We start from the raw sequence: 18,358 nt of genomic DNA, 5'->3' as shown, positions 1-18,358 counted from the left end.
GGATGAAACTCACATGTAAATAAAAACATCAACTTAACTTGATATCAAACTGAAAGATGGTTTTTTTATTCAAAACAATTGAATGAGAATGTGGGTTGTGTAGCAATGAAAGTCATCACTTTTTAACAAAACTGACCTGTTATTAAATAGAGCGATATCAGTGACTAAGTTAAAATTATCAAGCGACCTATATTTTGTTATTTCCTGGTTTAATATTTGTAGCACAGCACTCAGTGAGAGACCTTCAAGTCGCATTGAAGGAGGAAGACATGGTTCTGTAATTCTAAGTATGATAGATGCTTCAGTATGCAATAAGAAACTATGGGGTTGTAGCAGGCAAGACCGAACTGAAAGGAACTGAAAATAGCTACAGCCTGATACCTTCACATACCGAAAAAGCTTTGCACAGTGCCTCGTGTGGCGATTAATCGGTAACGGAAACTATATTCTTTTGTGTGAAAAAGACACTTTCTCTCTTCTATTTTTAAGTTAAATATATGAGTGAAACTGTTGCATTGAATACGTTTAAAAAATCCGAAAATCAACACAGAAATACAAAACGGAACGAAAAAAAAGTCAAGCAACGATGCTATCGTTTCACAACACAAAGTGAATTAATTATTATAGAATGCTCTCCCCTGACACCTTGTCGTAACCAATAACAAGAGTTTTTCTCTTTTTAAACCATAAAATAAGGATAAGGAAGTCTTGTTTCACATCACGTAATCAAGCGTTCCACACCATCGTGGCAAAGAAGTACACCCGTGGAAATGTGGTTTTGAATTGGTAATTATCAGGCTAGGGGAATTCCACAGCTTTGTCTGTTTAGGCCACGATATCCTGATGGATGTGGTTTGACTTTTGCGTCTTCTTGGCCCCGCAGTTCTTGAAGACTGCGTGAAATATGAGCATGAACAGCTCTAAGAACTCAGCTGCAGTCAGCACGGAGAAACCAATCCACAGACCCAACTGACCGCCAATGTCTGATACAAAATCTTCAATCTGTTAAAGGACAGAAACACTCGTTATCAATTTTCCAGGTTCGTCAACCTCAACGTTAAAAAAAAAAAAGACTGGCATGTTTTATTAAGATTACCACATGACTGCCTTTGACGACTGCTGTCAGAAGTAAGAATTCCTTATTTCGTCTAATTCATTAACATGCATACCTCATACGACCGCCGTTCAGTTATCACTTCCAAGTTGAGTTCTTCGTAAAAGACTTGTAACTTGCAAACATTTTTTCTGTTTGATTTAAAAGAAAAGTTAAAAAAGACTACAACTATTTTAGAACTCATCAAAATAAATAAATTTTGACTGGATTTTAAGATTATTAAATACGTTTAAATCATTCTGTAAAGAACCCCCTATCTCAACAGTTACTTCGTTAAAGTGGCTATCCTGGAGGAGCTTCGGTTATCGTTTGATATGAATATTATTTACCTGTGAGATGATCCTCTCTTGGTGAACAAAATTTTATATTCCTTCTGCAGAGCCTTCTCGTAGATTGGCTATAAGTGGATCATAGCAAACTTATTAAGGGCTGAAGAACGTTAGATGAAAATGATCAGTAAACATGAGCTGTACCTCATACTTCTCCGATGGCCAAAGAGCAAACGAAGAACTCATTTTGTAACCTTCTTCTCTGAAAAAAAATTGAAGATCAGAGTATCAGGATATTTACATCAACAATTTCAAGTTCTATGCGTTATAAACACAACTTTCGCTGTGTTTCTTTTATCGGGCAGCCAAGGTATTAGGCGGGCGAAACATCTAAGAAGAGTACATCGTCAAACTCAACAATGGGAAATGTTAAGATGACGGTATTTTTACTGTTGATAGTGTTCTCAGAGAAAGGAGGAAGAACGGAGAGGGGAGGCACCTCCTCCTTCTCTCTCAGTCCAGTGCAAAAAATGGGACACAAAACGATCGAGAAGCGCATTCTATAGCATTCTTTTTCCAATAGTGTCAGAAACGATAATTGCATTAAATTTTTTGTTTCAACTTGCCTTTTACGTTGTAGTTATAAGCAATAACTTTGTGCAGTAATTTGTCCCAAAAGAAAATTGTAACTCCTAAAGATGTAAAATATCCTGAATTTTATGACTTGCTTTGGACATTTCTTGTAATTTTAGTTGTCTTTACCTGCAAGGTGGCGGACAGGATGTGGTACAATTCAAGTTGTTCTCTTTAAACATCTTCTGGACGTTGCTGAGACATTTGACTTTGGACAAAGGACAAAATTTTGTTTGAAGTTAATAAGAGGTATTTGGAAAAACTACCAAAAAAAAAAAAACTTAAAAAATTTGTGTGAAGTCTTACGTGTTGATTTGTCGATGACGCTACAGATACCATACTTGGAACTTCCTGGAAATTGGTATTGCATACATCGACACTTTCTGAGCTGATTGTACGCCAAGCAGGATTTTCTACATGCCTGGATGAATTTTAAGACAACGAATAGGATTAGAGGATTTTGGTGCTTAAACGAAAGAACGACAGACATATAGCGACAATATAATAACGTAGACAACAGCAATGTACCGTTGAAGAGTATACTGCTCCAAAATGCTTTGTATACAAGTTAGTATCATCTTTGGTGACCTCCTTCAAACATCGCTTGCTCTGAAATGGATCCTCTCTCTTTATCACCTCCTATTAATAACAGAATAATTTTTTTACACAATTTTAGTTGGGTAAATTTCACTGATTTTAATTGTAATCAGGTCTCTTATCGGAAACGAAAAACGCACTATAATGCCTCACTCTTAACGTGCGGCTTCGTTGCTCAGTTGGTTGGAATACCCTCGGGTTCGTATCCTATCGAGATCTGAAAATTTTCAGGCGTCTTATCTGTATTTGCTTGAACTACACTTTACACGTGAGGATCATTTCTTCACTTGATATTTCATTTATGTTTTAAATAACATTAAAAAACTAAGCTAAGACCGATGTACTTAGTTTCCCCAAATTCATTTTCGTGGGCGTGTGCTGTCCTTGAGATCATTGCCAACCGCAAAGATCCTTCATTCCGACTTTGTTTACCAATGTTATTGCTGGCCTATCGGGCTGCTGAATTCCTTTACCTTCCTCATTCCAATCATGGTAGCGTATCCTGGAGCAAGACTCAGGCCCCTTTCCAGTGGAAATGGCATCTCACCATGAGGAGAGATATCAAGTTTAATTCCTGCCTCTGGACTCATTTGTCCCAAGTATTCTTCCTGTTCTATGTTAAGTTCCAAGATGAGTCCTAAAAAGTAGCATAAACATTCTTATCATTATTTGGAAATAATAGGCTGGTGAAATGATGCAAGTTCTGCAACACCTGTCAGCGAGTTTTACAGGAGCTCGTAAATGTAAAGATATACACCATTCTTTAGCAAGACACTTCTTTATTCTCTGGTGGCACTTATAAACATTCGCGCCCGCTAATATGGTCGCCATCTTCACGTGCGCAGTCTGCAAATCAAGGATATTTGAAAGTACTTAAAAATTCACCAATGTCGTTAAGGCATTCATGAGAGAAAATGATAGTCAATCAATTTTTAAGGTTCCCTCAAATAATTCGTTTTCACTCCTCGCTTCCGTGCTGTCTTCGTGAATCAAATATGACAGCTTTAATCCTCCTCAGTTGGTTTACTTCTTGCGTAAATGTACAGGTTGGAACCAGATGGTACCACATAGATAAGGAGATAAGGAAATCATTGAATTGACGTTACCATGAGATGGTCCTGGTTTGTTGGATTTTAGGATGGGTGCGTCCTTCCCTGATTTCGTTTTTCCACTGTTAAATACGAAACAGTTGCCATACTTATAATGCCAAAACTTATTCCAAAAAACAGAAGAGAAATTCCTGAAACAAAAGGGGTAATGTAAATCTTATTTGGTCAGAGTGCAAACTGCGTTTTGCCTTCTCTGCCTATTAGTTTTGCTCTGAGGATTGGTAAAATCATTTTTGCCTTGAAGAACTTAACTGAAACAAATTTTCTGAAGTTCGAAATGTAGGTAGAAGAATATGCGTAATAGTTCTAGGCTAAATATCTTTTTGAAGTTCTCGAACGTTTTGCCAATATCAAAGTCTTCTATTACGAAAATGATATTAGGGCAATTTTCAGTTGACTGTCGAAAAACAAAAACCAAATTGAACACAACTACCTCTCAGAACAAAGGTCGAAGTCATCATTTACCAATGGTGACCTGCTAGAGGCGCGGGAAAAAGTAAGCGGTCAAGTTGGGACTGGTATTAGCTTTGTATTTGATTATCTTGATTGGTTAAGATAGTGGCGTCAATTTTCTAGACCAATCACGGAGCGAAGTGAAGTAAACTGAACCAGCAATCCAGGATGGCTTTCGAAACTCAATTGCAAATTGCTCTTTAACGTAAGCGAAAACAGCTAACGTACAACTTACTTGCATGGAACACCCCTGTAAGTGCAGGACAAAACCATATCGTCAAATTGGTGACCTATCATGCTTAAAAGTCTAAGATCTTCCTTAGCCATAAGAACCGCTAGCTGCTCATTTTTTAAAAAGGTTGGGTCTTTCTTAAACGGATCTTGAAACTCTTCGTCGTCATCCCAAGAAAGGTTCCCGTCATCATCGTCATCAGAATCATAACTTGAACCTTCCTGATCAGCGAGGCTTTCTAGAGTTGGAGCAGGATCATTTGATCGTCGTCTTCTCTGGCTACTTGAGATGTTTTTAGCTGAATCAGCGGCAGATAAACACGATAAAAAACATCAGTCAGAAATGTATACCCATTTCCGCCAATAATGTCTCTACGTCGTTTATTATGTTACAATGCGATTAATTCAACATGTGTTAAACTACAAGTCGGAAACAAACATACTCCGGTAGAATTCAGAAAATCAGTAGATTCTCGTGACCGAGTTATTCAAAAAGTAGACTTTGGTAGTAGATTTGTGCCTGCTTATCTGCGGAACTATAACTTCCTAAACAATTATATTATCTGTCAGCATTACCAAGTTCACTTGTGAAGAGGTTTTTGAAAATATCCATTCCATCTGCTTTAGCAGCTTGTAGAGAATCATTTTTGAGAGCATTGAAGTTGCAGAACGTAACAACTGGAAATGGGAGGCTCTGCAAAATATGAAATTAATTGCGGGAAAGTTGAGACATGTTTTAATAATCAATATGAGACCGTAAACTGATAACGCGAACGTAGGCGAGAGCATATTTTAAAAAAGATTTATGAACACTACAGAGGAAGAGGCGATATTTTGATAACCTTGGTACCGAGGGGAAGCGCTTTAAAGAGGTCTTGGCAAAAAGACAATCACTTTTTTTCGCCAGAGCGGTTTTTTGTTGAAAGAGAAACGTTTGCATTCCCGCCTCTTTCACTATGAAATAAAATGGAAGATATAGTATTGAGGGTGCTGTCTATGTTTAGACTTCTGATCCTCCGAGCGTGGAACCATAGTGGTTCGTATTTTATCGTATTTCGTGCATGCTTGATATAATTTTAACGATTCTGTTCCAGTGTCCCTTTGAGGTCCCATTCTTACATTTAATGAAACAATATTAAAAATTTCGTAAAATAGATTGAAAATGGTATACCGAGGCTGTTTCAACTGTGACCAAGGTAGTCAGAGGCCGGCTTTGGTATTTTTGGTACAAAACGTTCACTTGAATCGTCATAATCGTCATCGCAACTAAGAGGAGCATGATCCAGAGTACTTTTCGCACCCAGTGTGTCGCCGCCATTATCCTCCCCAGGCCATGCGCAGATGTGTAGTCACAAAAGTCCTTGATGAGGGAGCAGAACATGTTTTTTGCGTTTCGCTCATGTTCGATTTCTGATTCATCATGGCTTCCTAATTCTTGCATTTCCATCTCCGGATATGATCACCAATGCATCCGAATGATATAGAGCCTTATCAAATAAAAAAGTGTCATGAAAGATTTACCCGACCTTTGGCTCAGTTTTTCTGTTAAACTGAAGTAATCAGAAATTCAAAAGTCCTCACCTTGACTGAATTATGAATAAGAAACAAAGATTAGCTTTTTTCCACTACAGTAAGGGGCGTTGTAAAACCTTTTTTCCGAAGTGAAACGTTTTACTTCACTTACCGCTACTCAGCGTAAAGTTCTGTTTCACGATAAACGCAATGCACTTTGTTTGAGAATAGTGGTCATGCCCAGAAACAAAAGTTATGGTCTCCTTGTAAAATATCGGAACTCTTCCAAGTCTTGTGTCAGTTTTTTCTCATTCTGTGCAGTCAAATAAGAGTCATCTAGAGTCATTTCTTATGAATTATTCAAGAGGCAGCTCAACAGGGTAAATTTTCTGTTGCCGAAAAACTTAGCATACCCGCTTCACCATCTCCGAGGACAAGAAAAGCGGTGATGCAGCAGAAGAAGAGTCTACCAGACTTTAAACAAAATATTGTTTGTAAATTATTGGTAAGAAAAAAAATTCGTGAAAAAAATTTCTCATTACGAGTTTACCACATGAAAACAAATACACAGGCCTAGAACTCATTAAAAATTTAACGAAAAAGAAGAATTCTACCGTAACCACCATGACAGGACGGAAAATGCGTGCACTGTAAGTACCTCCCGTTCTCCTATACAAAGCCTTAGTCAAATCAATGTTTGGATTCCTGACAACACTTCACTCAATATAGTCATACAGAAAATATTTTAAACTATTCAATGGATTTGCCATTACAGTTTTCAACCTTCTTTATAAATTAAATAGCACCGCAATTAATTTGCGTAATTTTCCTGAATATTTACAAAGCTTCCATGTTGTCTCGCATTTTCGCGTGGCGTTTCGGAAGGAAAAAGCTTGCAAAATCATTTTCTTTATATTGCCGATTTGGTCTACGAAACCTCTAAAATTGATGTCCTCTCGCTCTGAAAGGGGGTTTGTGTCTGATTGGCGTTCAAAGAGAAGTAGGAACACAGTTCTCGATTTCTCTATATAAACAATGGTAATTTATTCATCGCAGTTTATATAGAGAAATCGAGAAGTTCTCGATTTCTCTATATAAACTGCGATGAATAAATTACCGTTGTTTATATAGAGAAATCGAGAACATGACATGACGGAAAATGCGTGCACTGTAAGTACCTAGTAGAAAAGTAGAAAACTTTTCTAAGGCTTTGTATGGGACAACGGGAGGTACTTACAGTGCACGCGTTTTCCGTCCTGTCATGCTCAAGATAACCTTAGCAAAGTTAAGGACTTTTCCGCTAAAAATGCCACCGTGAGGAAAACCTCCCTGACCTGATAGTCAATTCAACAATCTTGATTTACAACCGAATGAAACTGAAACATCCATCCAGTTTAAGATTATCTGAAATTCAACACACTAAACATTCTCAACGCATCAGCTTGCTTACTGAGTCCCAAATCATATTTCTTTTGTAAAAAAAAAGTACCATACCTTTTTCTTACTGCAATATCGTCTTCGCTCTCGATTCAAGCAATTCCTCTGACATCTGCCTCTTTTACAATTTGTCCACACTAACAGCTATCACTCTTCATTGGAGACTTTTTTAAATAGAGAATAGATTTTAATTTTGATAAAAATATGCAGGTGCTGTCCTTCATTAATGCAGCAAAGTAAAATGAATACTTTCTTTTTCTCACACCGTACCGAACCGATAGAATTAACATACTTTAATCATCACCTGCCGTAAAAACGTTAGGTGTGGTGAAGCATAACTCGTTTATAAAACCTTAAATAATTGTAAACGGAGGTAAATGTCTATACTCATATGCCGAATGCATGCATGTTAATAGATAGGTTCAAGTTGGGAAAGAAAATAAATAAGCTATCCTTTTCTCAGACTAGAGTCGATTGTGAAAACGATCTCACTAACTCTTCATGAAAGCGAAGGATGTAAAAGTGAATAAGTTATTTATCACAATCTTTCGTGATAAAAAACCAGAGATGTAAATTTGAAGGGCGTAGATGAATTTGTTCGCACGAAAAAAAGGGTTCCTAAAAGGGACCAAAACATTTTTATTAAGAAAAGACGCGTTTTTCTCAGTTTGCTACAAACAGACATAAATTGGACATCAGAACTTAAGAGCCCCCGCGTGGCCCAGTCTTAGGGTATTTTATTCGGTTTACATCTTTACAGACAACATCTAACTGAGTCGGTCACACGCAACGGTATTTTGATTCATATTCTTTTCAAACATATAGGATATTGTTAGTTCCGTTGAAAGTTAATCTATCGAGTTGCAGTACATAGTGACACGCTGATCGAGGTTCTATGCTGTTATATACTTTTGTCGTCCAAAGGACACAGCCTTCAATTTCTCCTCTTTTATAGGCAGAAATTAAGAGGTGTGAATATTTCATTTACATATTTTGGGTAAGCTCATCCATTATTGATTTAGTCACAGAATCAATGTTAAAATAATTTTTAAAAGTTGTAAATGTATAGTTCACCTTTTTATCTTTCAAAGATTTCGTTTACTACGAGGTGAATCAGGCGCAAACACTTCGGGAGAATTTACTCTGATAGATAAGTTTCAAATCTTCTTGTAATGTAAATGAAATTGTGAATCTTCGCCCTCACTTATTCTTTAATTTTAATTTATAAAACATAGAATGGATTTAAAGATAAGCGTTGTTGTAAAAATAATATCACTACATGTTAGTTTTTTCATGTTTTGTAGATTTTTTTAATCCATTGCTGAAAGAAACTTTTCAAAACGGAATAATTTTTTGCCTTACCTGTTTCTAATTCTCTTAACACTAATTTAGTGACTAAAATTAATCAATGGCCTAAAAGAGAGAGAAATTTCATATGTCATCATGAAAGTTCAAAGACAAGCTGGTGCTGAGGCACTTACCAGTTGAGACTGTTCTGAGATGGTTGCTGAGTTACTGCTTAATCAAATTCTTTATAACCGCCATACACGTTTTGACATAAACGTTTTTCAGCTATCTTTTATAATTAGTTCGTATGAATTCTCAGTCTGTCATGGAATAAATTCCGTTCTTGAATTGGCCTGAATTTAAACCGAAGGCAGTATTAAGCTTCGAAGATTTATCTTTTTCCTGCCGAAATTTTACCCATCAAGGCAGAAGGGCTGATCAAATGCTACTCGGTACATTGGACAACTGTCGTTTATAGTTGAGTCTGTGGATTATGTGGGAAGGGGGTTATTTTACAATACAAACTGTACACAATTTATGCTTGCATCATCTTGAATTAGTTTAGGAATGTGTTTAAGACACGAAATGCAACTTCTACTTCGTATTTCAGTTTTGGCCGAACTTAAGACTCTCATCACACAGAGATCTTGACTTTACTGAACTGATGCTGTTATGAATTACGCTTCTATGTGAGGTTCTTCGTCTTACTCAACGTCGTTCACTTCTAGCGTATTATTCTTTTAAAACTTACAATATGAGTTCATTCGACGAATCAAACGTTTGAAAAATAGACCGACAATCATAAAATCGCTCAGCACGACAAAATCTTTGTTTCGAGTTCCGATTGTTCTTGCTTTCAAGCTATTTTGCTTTGATGCATGTACAAAGAGTTTGCTAAAAATCGGTTAACTGAATGTGAAATACTGGTGACAGAATCACCCCTGTTAAAAGTGTATTCTGGGAAATTACGTTTGAACTAATTTAGTAGGAACAGATCGAAGCCCTCTCGTGGAAACAAAAAGAAACATCATTTGCAAAAATAACATCTGCCGGTTGCAGTTATTAGCTGTGGTTCAGGAATATGTAACTCTTTATTTTATACATTACCTAAATTAATCGCAAGTTCAAAGTTAGAGGAATACACGCCTTCCGAAAAACTACTTCTTAAAAAAATGCATTCAGCCGTGACAAACAGTTGTAACCAAAGTATCTACTAAATATGTTATTAAAGACCCCAAATATAGCATCAGCGGGTTGAGTTAAAAGCTTCCAGAAGCTAATAGTAACTCTGTTAATTATTTGGCCAAGAAGTAATAACGCAACGACATTGAAATGCAGCAAGCCAGCATTGTAGAGTGTCGATAAACACATTGGCTTACGGTATCTAATTACTTACCCACTACAATAATATTATTCTCTAAGGGAAGTTGTCTTTGCATTGATGTGAGGATGGTCACTGAAGTACGGAATATATTTTGTTATTGAAGTTTTCGCACCCGTGAAAATGTGGTTTAATGGCGATACCAGTCTTACTTGGACCGATTAACTCAAAAATTACCGTAACGCCGTATGTAACATTTACGGCGATATAGAGCCGCGTTTTTGGATTTAGAGCTAGCTACTGAGTTTATATCACCTTTGCCTTATCACGGAAAGCAAGTTGATATTCCATCTACATAATTCTGCTCATTGAAAGTCGGTAGACATTAATTTAAAAAGATTTGCCGTAATTTAGAATAAAAATTATTCTCATATTAATAATAATAAATTATAGTTGAAGTTTAATCCTCTTTCAGAACACTTGCCATTACAAGACTTGCTCTTCAACTGATATTGAAAGAATCAAAAAATGAAAATACTTGTGTCAAGTACATTACAAGAGTGTTGAAATAAAATTACAAGAGGGTAAAAACTTCTATTTTCATTGCGTTAGTTTTATCCTATTTTGCTCTACACGGTTCCCGACTGAATTTTGATTATGTCATGAGAGCTTGAACCGTTCTTTAAATATCTACAATGTTTCTTATAAAGTCCAAAATTTATTCTACCACAAATGCTACAAGTTTCCTACTCGTGGATAAAAGAAAAAGTGAAGTACCAGACGTATTTCAAAACGTGCATAATATGCTTCTCTTAACTTTCTCGAGGGCTTACACGTGGCGAGATCTGCGAAACCGTGCTAACAGAATTTATACCCTTTCAGAGCAGAAGCCGAACGTTGATAAAGATTATTGTTTACAAGAAAGGTTAATTAATCTAAGTCTCAAAAGCTACCGATTTGAATGAAAGGAAATTAGCTTGTAAAGAAATATCTACCAATTACACGTAACTGATTTGCTTATCTAGTACATATTACCTTACATGTGAGTCCTCCTTACCGAAAGAGACACAGCTGATGATCACTGATCCAAGAAGACTGAGGACTGTTAATTACCTCATGTTAATCGTGAAATTCAGAAGCTGAACATGATGAGTGCTTCGCTTATTACTTTTTAACTTATCGATGACTCAGTAATGAGAATGGAGTCATTGATTTGATGACGGTATTCAGGAAATCAATGATCGATTCCGTAAGATATATGCTGACTTTTAAAAATAAATTTAATCCGCTCTTTCTCTGAGGTGATCAACATCAAATTGCTCGTCATCAAAAGTGACACGCGACGCGAATAGAGATATGTGCCGCAAATGAATTCTCGGCTGATGGTGTCATGCTCAAAAATGCACCGTAATTACCGTCTGTTGTAAACTTATTTATATCTGGAATAAAACTGCCATAAACGAAACCCTTCGTAATAATAGATATAATCATTTTGGCTGTGTTAGAGTTATCATGCCAACTAATTATGTGCTATATAATACAACGAGAAAAGGCAACGGGTCGAAGTTGAATGAACAGGGCAGTAGAGGGCGTATTAAATCCAGTTTCACATTGACAAAAAAATTATTTTCTCTGTGGATTGATGATTTGTTTAGTCATATTCTATAAAAAAAATCTTAATTAATCAGGTAGGGGAGACTCAAAGTGGGAAATTCCATTCATGGATTAAAGCCAATATTTCATCACTTTAAATGCTGCCCATGAAAGTTCGCGTATAAAAATGATTGTTCCGCTTCTGTCTTTCTGAAAATAGTCTCGTCATTGAAATTAAAAATTTCAATGTAAAAATCATTTCATGTATAACAAGACGCAAACATCAACGATGAAAGAGAGGAAATTGAGAGAGATTTAAAGTGTGTTATTAAGCATTTAATAAAATCCTTCGCCTTTCATAATCCATTCAGCCTTAATTCGGAAGATAACTCTCAGACGTGCCATTCTTCTTGAAGCATTTCTTGACAGCCAGATGACACAGTAGCATAATAAGCTCTAAGAACTCAGCCAGAGTCAGCACAGAGAACCCAATCCATAGGCCAAGTTGACCACCGATGTCTGACACAAAGTTGACCAGCTGAGGTAAAAAATAAACAGCTGTTAGAAAAGTTTCTTGGCCAGAAAATTTACAGCAAAAATAATGAGTATCAAAACAAATATCCGTACGATTCCATTTGATATTTATGCGTAAAGTATCTTATCTATGATTACAAGTGGTACATTTATATTTGAGTTTTGCTTAAGCAATTAAGTTCTTTCATAAAGTATTGCCCGATAATTCTTGCAGTGGACGATATCGGCTCTGGAGCGTTAGTCTTAATTAAGCAACTTAAAAACAAAAGCTTATGTTTCCAAGACATGGTTTTTCTTTCCCTGGTGCAAAGAGTTCGTCTTTCTATTTGGTATCGTGAGTTAAACTTGAATGGAGTTAAATTCCCTCTTTCACTGCGAACAAACAACGAAAAAAAGCGTTTCTTACTTCGCACTAGATGGTGGCGCTACTGAGCTTTACATAATGTCTAAAAGCAGAGTTAATGATATCCTAATATCTGTTAAGAAAAAAATTTTTGTTCTTTGTTTCGAATGCCGGGGAAAAGCAAAAGACACCACTTGAGGAGGGCAAGTTTGGGTTTCTGGTCTTTTTTATTCGGTAGCTTCAACAAAGACAAGAAACTCTATGGTTGATTTCCCCTTTTCTTTTTTTATTATAAAAATTTAAGGCCTCTGTAATATAAATTACGAGTGATAACACCAAAAAACTCTCTTGAGAAAGACTGGCAGTGTGCAGGCGAAACGTCACGATCCACATCGGAAATAAATATATATCACTCAATGACTTCATATGTTTTCACATTTCCAACATCAGTTGAAACAATAGCCAGTTATCTTTTAATTAAAGAACCCCTCAACGAAGGCCTATCTCTCTTGAAAAACGAAAAGACGCATTTTAAAGAGCTATAAGATGTGTCTGAAACAAAAGGAATGTCCGGTATTGCTTCCTTTCTGCAAATATTTGATTTCTGTTCATCCGCACCGAAATAAAAGAAATGTTATTATTAGACATGTGAGCTACTCACTTCATATGAACGTTGCTCTGAAACGACCTCCACGTCAAGATCTTCGAAGAAAACTTGCAGTTTCAAAACATTTTTTCTGCGTTCATGAAAATAGATCACCACAAGATATATTAAAATTTCTAGTAATTACCAGCTTATGAGAGTATCTTCAACCTGACTTTTAATTTTTCATTATTTTCGTCAACGGACTATGACTGAACAAGTTCCTTACCTGTGGGATCCAGATTTGGTGATGAGTAATCTGTTGTAATTTTCTAGCACTATCTCTTGATAATACTTCTGTGAAAAGAAGAACGAAATGCAACAAAATGAAAGAAACAAAATACCAGATAGAAATTATCATTCGTTTGAAAGATTCTTACGTAAAAACATATACACGCAGTAAGGGCATAAATGCAGTTGGGGTTGGTATATTTCGTTTCTGGCCATGATATTGGGTGCATGATTCTCACCTATTTATGAAAAAGTATCAATGATTATGAAATAACTATAGATAATCACATGATTTCGAGTGCAATTTGGAATAGAAAAGCAGGAGTAAATCTTTTCAAAGACCACAAACGGCTTATTCATTCCAAATTGCGCGAGAAAAATCATTAGACTACGTCATGATAATATACATGAAAAAAACCAGATAATCATAATTATGCAGAAGAAAAGTGCGCGCTTCAAGTGCAAAAATAATTTATTCAAACTATGCAAGTGACATTGTGCGTTCGGTCAAAACAACCACGTACGATCGAAAATGATATACAATGATATTTTCACATCTTTAAGGCGCAAAAAAGTTCAGATTCCGGCTAAACAGTTCAAGGAATTGTTCAGTCTGGTTTGTTACTACTTTGCACTGAATTAACCCTCTTCTGCCTTGAATAACCTGAAAATTTATCTTAACCAATCAGAGCTGAGTAATTTTTTCATTTGATTTATTAATAGGAAAATATCAGTACCAATGCAGATCCACCTCCACACTTCACCCATCCTTTACTAGAAAATTCCTTTTACCATTCCGGAACTTAATTGATCACGGGAAAAATCCACGAATTTCCCTTTTTAGAACATTTCATTGAAAATGTATTTTGATGAAAATTATTGTGATCTAGAGTGTATGTGGCTAAATGTTTTTTACCTCATAGTTTTGCGAAGGCCAGGTAGCGAATGAAGAACTTATTTTGAACTCTTCCAGCCTGTGGAAAGAAAGTTAACAAATATTGGATTTAAAAGCTACTTAAAATGTGTAGAAAAAGGCAATTTTTGTAACAGATAATGAACAGAAATGATTCTTTAATTTAGATTTCATGATGCCGGTCCATTAGTATTTCTGGAGAGAGATGCAATGATCTGGCTGCACCATCAATCTAACCACTTTACCAGGCCTGCAAGAGAAAAGACACAGCTACTGGGATATGAAAATCAACATGATGTTGATTTCATTTACATGCATGGAGGTGGACACGACTGAGTGCAGTTCAATCTGCTGTTTTTATAGAGGTTTTGAACTCTGCTGAGGCACTTCACTATAAAACAAAAGTTATGTCAGAAATTCAAAAAAGATTTTACTTTAAAAGTAAGCATAAATCTACATTAAGGCAAATGTATTTTCAATCCTTACGTGTTTTAATGTTGGTGACACTGCAAATGTTGAATAGTCCCTCGGCTGGAAATCTGTATTCCACGCAACCACAAATCTCGAATTGATTGTAAGCCAGACATGATTCTCTGCAAGCCTAGAAATAGACATAAACTCTAATATTTTCTGAGACTAAACTTAATATTAATGAAAAGGTTGCAGAACCGAAAAAAGCACAACATAAATGATCTTTGTTCTACGTTTCCGATTATTCTTTAAATCAAAATTCCACGCTCGAAAACCACAAAAGAGCAGAATAACAGAATGGAGAATGTGCTGGTATAAGCAACATTTGTTTTAATCGAGGAAGACTGCTTCACAATCAAAGTTAGCACTTCTAGCCTAAGATATGGCTTGCACATCATCCATCGATCATTCAGCGAAAGAGAAAACGGTAAAGAAAGTGCCTTAAACCTAAGTTGTAGGTACGGAATTTTTATTCCTCAATTTTGTTATTCAAAATAAACTTTTCAAAATGATTTTAATTAAACTTATTTATTTATACTTTACCGTAGACGAGTAGGTTACGTTAAAAATGCGAGTGTATAGGTTATTGTCATCTCGATCAACTGAATTCAGGCAACGCTTTGTGTTGAAAGGGTCTTTTCTTTCTTTGATTATCTGTGGAGAGATGAACCAGATTTAAGTTCCAGTTAGCGCTTCATGCTAATAGGAGAGGAAACTTTGCAAAAAGCCAAACACTGCTGGCATGCGATAGCTTGCCACAAAAAATACCTTGAACGCAAAGAGGTCAATCCAAACCATTAATCTGCTATTCATAATTTGTGTGATACTACGATTAAAAAATGCTATCGCCCATCCAGATAATAATCAATAACTAATTCCACATATTTAACAGTGGCAATTACAGTATGTATGCCACTGCTGCTGGGTTCTATGGCAACGGTAGATGTAAATATACCTCCAGTAATTCTAGAATTATACTACAAATCTCTTCATGTTCAGTCGGCACCAAAGAATTACAGCAGACTATACCTTTCTAAGTCCAAGCATTGTAGCGTACCCTGGAGCCAAACTCACTCCTTTTTCCAAAGGGAATGGCATTTCTCCCGGTTTGGAGATATCCACTCTTATTCCTGCCTGTGGAGTCAGTTGGCCGATGTATTCTTCTTGATCAATATTAATTTCAAGATTGAGACCTTTGAATCGAAGTAGACAAAAGTAAGCTACACTTTTGATACCAAGAAAGCATGCGTATTTGAAAGCCCTAACACAGGGAAGAAAGAGATGGCATACGTTTCAAAAGAAATTGTGTTGCTGTTACTTTATCAACTGAGTTGATTTAGTAAATTGGCCACCGTAAGGAGTTTCTAAAGCTGATGTTTCGAGCGTTAGCCCTCCATCCATTATCAACTCAGTTGATAAAACCAAACCATCAAGAAAGAGACTAGCCTTTCTTGCATAAGGAGTTAAAGTCCTCAAACAAATTTGCTTTCCCTCAAGGCATTCCTGCTTCATGCTCAAAGAGGTAAATGGAGCGTGATCAGTTATGAGTGATAGTCAAATGAAGGTCTGATCAAACAAGACAGTTAGTATACACCTTCAGAAGGGCCGCGATTGTTCGATCTCAAAATGTCCACTGGAACTCCATTCACTTGGCCACCGTTAAATACAAAACAGTTTCCGTACTTGTAATGCCAGAATGATGTCCAGTTCCATGTTGTGTAGTTTCTAAAACAAGCGAAGAATAAGAACAAGTTGATCTCAAATAACACAACCTGATTGCATGATACTCCTGTTCTTGCGATACCTGTTTCTTTGAATTTGTGATCATCCAAAACAACCCCCTCGACTGTAATGATTATTGGAAAATTAGATAATGTCAGATTGCCTTAAATCCTGAAGTTTTCAAGGCATTATCAAGGTTATCCGTTGAAGTTAGACAAAGTTCCTCACCTGCATGACATTCCTCTAAATGTGCAAGACAGGACCATATCACTAAACTGATGTCCCAGTAAAGTAAGAATCTGCAAGTCCTCTTTCGCCAAAAACACTGACATTTCCTTTCCTCTTTGATATCTCGTATCAAGATCTTCTGGGTCTTGGAAGTCTTCTTGGCTCCACTCGATGTCTTCTGTGTTGCTGCTTTCAGATACTGCTTCGGAAGTATCGTTATCCGGCACTTTTGACGAATCTGCAAATAAGACCCAGTTCTCAAATTTTCAATTCTTACATTTCAGTCCTGAATGCTGTCGAAAGCAGAGGAAATCTCCCTGACAAAACTTTGACTTCGATCTCTGACTCTTTCTGCTTTAAAATTTCCGAGTCTAATTAATGCCTTACTTTGTGCTTGCAGTTGATGAACAATCTCCGTCAGCTCCTTATCGCCACTTTGAATTGTGAAGTTCTTCATGGCGTTGAAGTTACAAAATGTTACTGCAGGAAATTCCAGACTCTGTAATCATGATACAGATGAATTCTGATTAGAGATGCAAGTTCATCAACACTCCTGGAAATATCTTGCCATTTTTTTTTTCCAAACATGAATGAACTTCAACCTTGACACAGAAAGTCAATTTATCTAAGGTAAAGTAGCTATTGTGATGTTAACTTCGAAATAGTATCTTCACTATTTATGTCATAAAGAACATGAAGGTCTACTCGGACTCACCGTCTCTGTTTTTACTGTGACTAAAGTTGTCAGCGGTCGCTTTCGATATTTGTCGAACAAAGTGTGTACTTGAATACAAAGCATTGTGACAGCGCCAATAAACAATAAGCTCCAGAACACTTTCCTGATCCAATGATTAACAAAATGTATCCTCCCCAGACCGTGCGCTGTTGTGTTGTCACAAAACTCCCGGATGACTGAACTGAACTTGATCTCGGTTCCACCTGTCGTATTCTCTTCGTGTTTTGCCTTTGGAGTTTCCATGGTAACCCTCATGAAGTGATAGCGACTTTTTCACGAGTCATGAATCAATGCAACAAAGTAAATAAAAAGATGAAAACAATATGTAACAGACTTCCGTATCTTGTTAGTTCTACGAGTATTCAGAAATTAATAACGGTTCCCTTCGGTCGGTTTGCTCCCTTGTCAGTATACATGGCTGGTCGTCAAGAATTTTAATGCGTAGGAGCCTTTTAAAGTTTATTCAACTCTACACTTTTCTTGGTTACCTCGCGTAGTGTGGAATCGATTGATTGAAGTTCGATGGAAGTTCCATTGAACTTCAATAAATCGAAGAAATTTTAAAGAAACCTCCTTTTTTCCGAGCAAGTTAATCACTCTTTCACCTAAACATTTGGACTTTTTGAAAACAAAAAATGTTCATTAGGACATTTTGCTATCACCTTATTAGCCTAAACTTTCTTCAGTAGACTTTTTTTGCATTAATTACTTGGGTATCTTCTAAGCCTACTTTTTTACTTTTATCCTCTCCAAAAAATAAACGTTTAGAAACATTCATGGAAAAATTTCAGAGGCCCAACTTACCTCAGCCTTAAGCCACCTTAGCTGATGTCCCAATGACTCAATTATGTAAGGTCAAATCGCTTATCAAATTAGTAATTACTCAACAGGGGTTATCCACTTTTGCGTTTGTCGTCTTTAAGTCTAGATAGTTTTCTAAAGAATTTCCATTTTTGAAACTGTAAATAGAAGCGGATTAAA

At 36.4% G+C, this 18,358-nt stretch overlaps 2 protein-coding genes across 8 annotated transcripts; both read right to left on the bottom strand.

The window, feature by feature from the left end:
* Window positions 1–40: 40 nt before the first annotated feature.
* On the bottom strand, window positions 41–11,247 carry LOC113672732 (acid-sensing ion channel 2). Of its 7 annotated transcripts, none has more exons than XM_089203045.1 (14): window positions 10,999–11,247; window positions 7,413–7,519; window positions 5,578–5,893; window positions 4,983–5,100; window positions 4,411–4,705; window positions 3,720–3,853; window positions 3,087–3,250; window positions 2,545–2,655; window positions 2,323–2,437; window positions 2,146–2,224; window positions 1,588–1,645; window positions 1,444–1,511; window positions 1,170–1,245; window positions 41–1,002 (listed from the first exon to the last, which is right to left on the bottom strand). In XM_089203045.1, exons 3-14 carry the CDS (start codon window positions 5,851–5,853, stop codon window positions 826–828), a joined length of 1,671 nt encoding a protein of 556 aa, XP_089059171.1. In that variant the 5' UTR covers window positions 5,854–5,893; window positions 7,413–7,519; window positions 10,999–11,247; the 3' UTR covers window positions 41–825. The 7 variants fall into 7 exon arrangements, 6 of the variants coding, with proteins under 6 accessions (XP_089059171.1, XP_027044869.2, XP_027044872.2 ...); XM_027189068.2 differs by having other exon boundaries at window positions 11,021–11,226; XM_027189071.2 differs by lacking the exon at window positions 10,999–11,247 and adding an exon at window positions 8,837–9,135.
* On the bottom strand, window positions 11,237–17,639 carry LOC113672711 (epithelial sodium channel subunit beta). Its single transcript, XM_027189041.2, has 12 exons — window positions 17,357–17,639; window positions 17,029–17,140; window positions 16,642–16,879; window positions 16,286–16,416; window positions 15,721–15,884; window positions 15,235–15,345; window positions 14,707–14,821; window positions 14,533–14,611; window positions 14,224–14,281; window positions 13,306–13,373; window positions 13,095–13,170; window positions 11,237–12,094 (listed from the first exon to the last, which is right to left on the bottom strand). Exons 1-12 carry the CDS (start codon window positions 17,630–17,632, stop codon window positions 11,930–11,932), a joined length of 1,593 nt encoding a protein of 530 aa, XP_027044842.2. The 5' UTR covers window positions 17,633–17,639; the 3' UTR covers window positions 11,237–11,929.
* Window positions 17,640–18,358: the final 719 nt, after the last annotated feature.

The sequence above is a fragment of the Pocillopora damicornis genome, chromosome 4, assembly GCF_964200805.1.
Source record: "Pocillopora damicornis chromosome 4, jaPocDami1.2, whole genome shotgun sequence".
Taxonomy (NCBI): Eukaryota; Metazoa; Cnidaria; class Anthozoa; order Scleractinia; family Pocilloporidae; genus Pocillopora; species Pocillopora damicornis.
This window is presented reverse-complemented; position numbering and strand designations above follow the sequence as displayed.